This window comes from Arachis ipaensis, chromosome B06, assembly GCF_000816755.2.
Source record: "Arachis ipaensis cultivar K30076 chromosome B06, Araip1.1, whole genome shotgun sequence".
Classification (NCBI taxonomy): Eukaryota; Viridiplantae; Streptophyta; class Magnoliopsida; order Fabales; family Fabaceae; genus Arachis; species Arachis ipaensis.
In genome coordinates, this window is record NC_029790.2 from 288,720 (window position 1) to 292,436 (window position 3,717).

Consider the following 3,717-nt stretch of genomic DNA (forward strand, 5'->3'; position numbering starts at 1 on the left):
TATTAATAAATTTTAACATAATATAAATTTATGTATAATTAATTACATAATATTTTGTTAAGAAATGGTCTATGAGAACATTATTTATAAAAATAGGTTTATTGGGTGTGTAGCATTGCTTAACAAATTTTTAAAGTGAATATTTAATTAAAAACCAAAACAATATTCAAAGTTTAAGCTTTTATATGTTTCGACCTTGATAATAAATAAGGTTACCGTAATCGTGATTAGGCATGGCAGTATGCAATTTTATGTTGATATGATAACTTAACTCAATAATTAAAGGAGTCAACAATCAATGAATCATCAATTTATTATGCCTAGCTACAACGGCTGAAGATGTAACAATGACATTATATTGTTCTTGTTTAATTAGATGATAAAAATTAGGTGAAAACTCGGGTGCAGTCGACTTCACGTGAAGTTGATACCTGAGAGCCATTAAATAATTTGACTGATTTGACTAAATTTTCATCTAACGGCTCTCGGGTATCAACTTCACGTAAAGTTGACTTCACGTGAGTATTTACCTAAAAATTATATAAGTTGGCATGATGAGGAAATAAAGAAAATGTAATGTAACGGAGGGTCATCCAAACAATTGATTGAGATACTTGTGAAGGACTTGAGTTATTAATATTCTGTATACTCCTTCTGTGGGATGATAACTATCCCAGAAAACATATTCTTGAGGATTAGGGCAAGTTGCATCCAGAGGGTTGCATAGTACTGCAACCTCTAGATTCCCTGTCCCACAGCAACCTCTGTCCACAACTTTATAGCCTGCAATTGCTGAATGTGTGAATAAATAAATAAATAATAATGTAAATAGACGAGAGAGTGGAGATTAATTACCGTAATTTTGGTAGTTGAGAATGATATCAAGCAGAGGGTTGTAAACATCAATGTAGACAATGCGGCTATTGGGGGAATTGCGATTAAGGGAATCGAGCTCCTTCGATAATTTCGAATTGAACAACTTGGCTGCGTCGTTGTACTTTTCTGCGCACTCTCTTACTATCCCTCCAGCCAGTGTTCTCTGTGACGGAACGCATCCAATTGGTGGGGCACTCAGCACTGCTATTCTTCGGGCCCCGACTTTGTATAGTTCCTTTCATTTTATTCAAATATAATCAATTAATATGCATGCATGGTATGGTACATACTATAAGCTCATTTTTTTTGATACGAGAAGCATGTGTGTGTTATGCGTTGTTGAGGTAGATGTGAGACAGCTTTTTCTGAAACAAGGGATTAAGAAATCGAACTTCTTTGTAAAAAAAATTAAGCTTACTAATCGAACAGTCCGATAAGATAAGTGTAAAAGAGAAAATTTAAATTTTGGCAAACGTAATCGGACCCTCCGATTTGTGTTTAAAACGTTAAAAAAAATTTGAAATACACAAATTGAAAAGTCCAATTTATGTACCCAAATTTTTTTAAGTTTTAAAACACTCCCAAAAATGGACGGTCCAATTTTTGTTCCTGAGACCACAGTTGCGTAAAGCGCGCTTATACAATCTATAACTGCGTCGTATACCATTCTCCCAACCACGTCTAAATTAAAAAGTGATATACTATATACATATGAATTTGATATTTCATTTTCATTTTAATTGTCTACCTTGACGAAATTTGAGGCGGAGTTCAACATAAGGTCAGTGTAAGCAGGAATATCGTACTGTAGTTGTCTGGCGTGAGCAACAAAGTATGTGTTTGCAATGTCATCACTGCCAGCCACCACAACGTAGAGGCTGTTGCTTATGATGAACTTTGCTCTCTCCTCTCCAACAATGCCTTTCACTTTCCCTATGTATTCCCTGAACATGTCTAGTTGGTCCGACATTGGAATTACTGACTGATGATCCAACAACCAACCAACCAAGTTAATTAGAAACAAAATGTATTTAATTTTCTACTTTGGACAACAATAGTGCGTGTCTTTACCGCTATTTTGGGTGTCAAAGGATCATATCCTGAGGCACCGGAGGCAAAACACACACCGCTCAGGAGATCACTGGGTTTCAGATTCGGATCCCTGTAAGCTGGCAAAAATTTCTTCACTCCTAATTCTTCAACTGAAATTCAACCAAACTCATTCAAATATAGTCCACGCCAATTCCAAATAAATATTATAATCACATTTCTTTTTCCTAAACAGAGTAATCAAACCTCAGATATTCATTATCTAGTAATCATTTTACGAGCAATTAGATTTCTTTAAATTCGTTAATTTCAGTGGTATAGATTTCTTTAAACTTTAAACCATAATTAATTTCCTCAAGGGTATAGCTAGCTGTATATAAAAAGTATACTTTTTAACGTAAATTATAAATTAAATTTGAAGTTTGTTTAATTTGATCTTGTCATTTTAATTACTTTACGTGTAAAACACTAAAACTAGATCAAGTGTCATTGTTCCCCCTTTAAGATTAGGGATTGGGATTTACTAACATTTAACAATTCAAGTTTAGTTAGGTAACTAATGACTTTTTTGAATAATATGAACAACCACTAATCAAATAAAAACATACTATATCTCTAAATTACCTACCTAAATCTTAATATTAGAATAACCATCCGCACATCTAGTGAAGTGAACATCCGATACATTTACTATTCACATTGTTTAATATTTTTATTGTCTACTTATACTTTTTTAAAACAAAACAAAAATATTATTTGTACACTAAAATCAACTATTAAAATCAATAATTATGTATTTATATATAAACATATGTGTTGTTTAACTCAATTTTAATATGTATTTTATATTTTAATATTATTTTATATTAGTGATTAATTTTGATGGCTGATTTTAGTATATAGTATGATTGAAGTGAAAATTAGAAGAGAACAAATGCAAAATGAATAATAAATAGGTTCATTTTAAGGTAAGTTTTGCGACTCCTTTTGAGAGAAAAAAAACTGTAGATTCCATATTTAGCACCTTATATTTTCCGAGCTAAAAAGCAAAATTTTGTGAATTAAAGACAAAAAGTGCTGAAAATAGCAAAGACAGAAATGATGTAGAGAGAATACAGACCTAATAGGTCAGATGGAACCTTTCCATTGCAAAAGCGACCGGTTGGGATGCCACCCTGAAAATCTTTGCCATAAGGAGGGAAGTTGCACTTTACGAGTGTTTTTATGTCGTTGTTGTTTCCAGTGTCCATGATTGAGTCTCCGAATGCTATCACTGCTGGAACTGAAACATTTCCTGGCAGCTTCACCACACCTTTCGTTCTGTTGCACGCGCTCAATAGTAACATCATGTGAACCGTTAATAATGTTGTTATCTTACTACTATTTCTTCTAGGGAAACCCATTTCTATTCCTATTATGATGATGTATGTTTCAGGAACGAGTTTTTCTTCCCAAGGTTATATTAATATATGTCTCAGGTGGTGTATGTTTCTCTAGCTAGTAATGTAAACACATATAATATAATAATATATGAAAGGTTCAATTTTATCTTATGAATTTATGATGTTGATCCATCTGCCTAAGCCACGTTATTATAGAGTGTATATATATATTCATTTATTGCATCTGTAACTGTAAGGATTATCTGGATATCCAACGATCAATTACAAAGGCACTTGTATATTATGTACTGCCGGTTTGTCAAGTACATTTTACTATACATCTTATAAGAGAAATGTAAAATTACTAAAAGAGATTTATATACAGATAAAATATTTTTATTTTGTAATA

The 3,717-nt window shown here is 32.3% G+C and overlaps 1 protein-coding gene across 1 annotated transcript; it reads right to left on the reverse strand.

Moving 5' to 3' along the window:
* LOC107647890 (GDSL esterase/lipase EXL3) lies at window positions 296-3,474 on the reverse strand. The gene is made up of 5 exons (XM_016351938.2): window positions 3,047-3,474; window positions 1,948-2,078; window positions 1,625-1,858; window positions 856-1,111; window positions 296-783 (listed from the first exon to the last, which is right to left on the reverse strand). Exons 1-5 carry the CDS (start codon window positions 3,327-3,329, stop codon window positions 590-592), a joined length of 1,098 nt encoding a protein of 365 aa, XP_016207424.1. The 5' UTR covers window positions 3,330-3,474; the 3' UTR covers window positions 296-589.

Bases quoted from the DNA above. Each gene is read 5' to 3' on its own strand.
- LOC107647890 (XM_016351938.2), bottom strand. From the start codon at position 3,329: ATGGGTTTCCCTAGAAGAAATAGTAGTAAGATAACAACATTATTAACG. The intron at 2,079-3,046 runs GTCTGTATTCTC...GTTGAATTTCAG, and splicing joins GGTTCCATCTGACCTATTAG to TTGAAGAATTAGGAGTGAAG. The intron at 1,859-1,947 runs GTAAAGACACGC...TTGGATCATCAG, and splicing joins CTTTGACACCCAAAATAGCG to TCAGTAATTCCAATGTCGGA.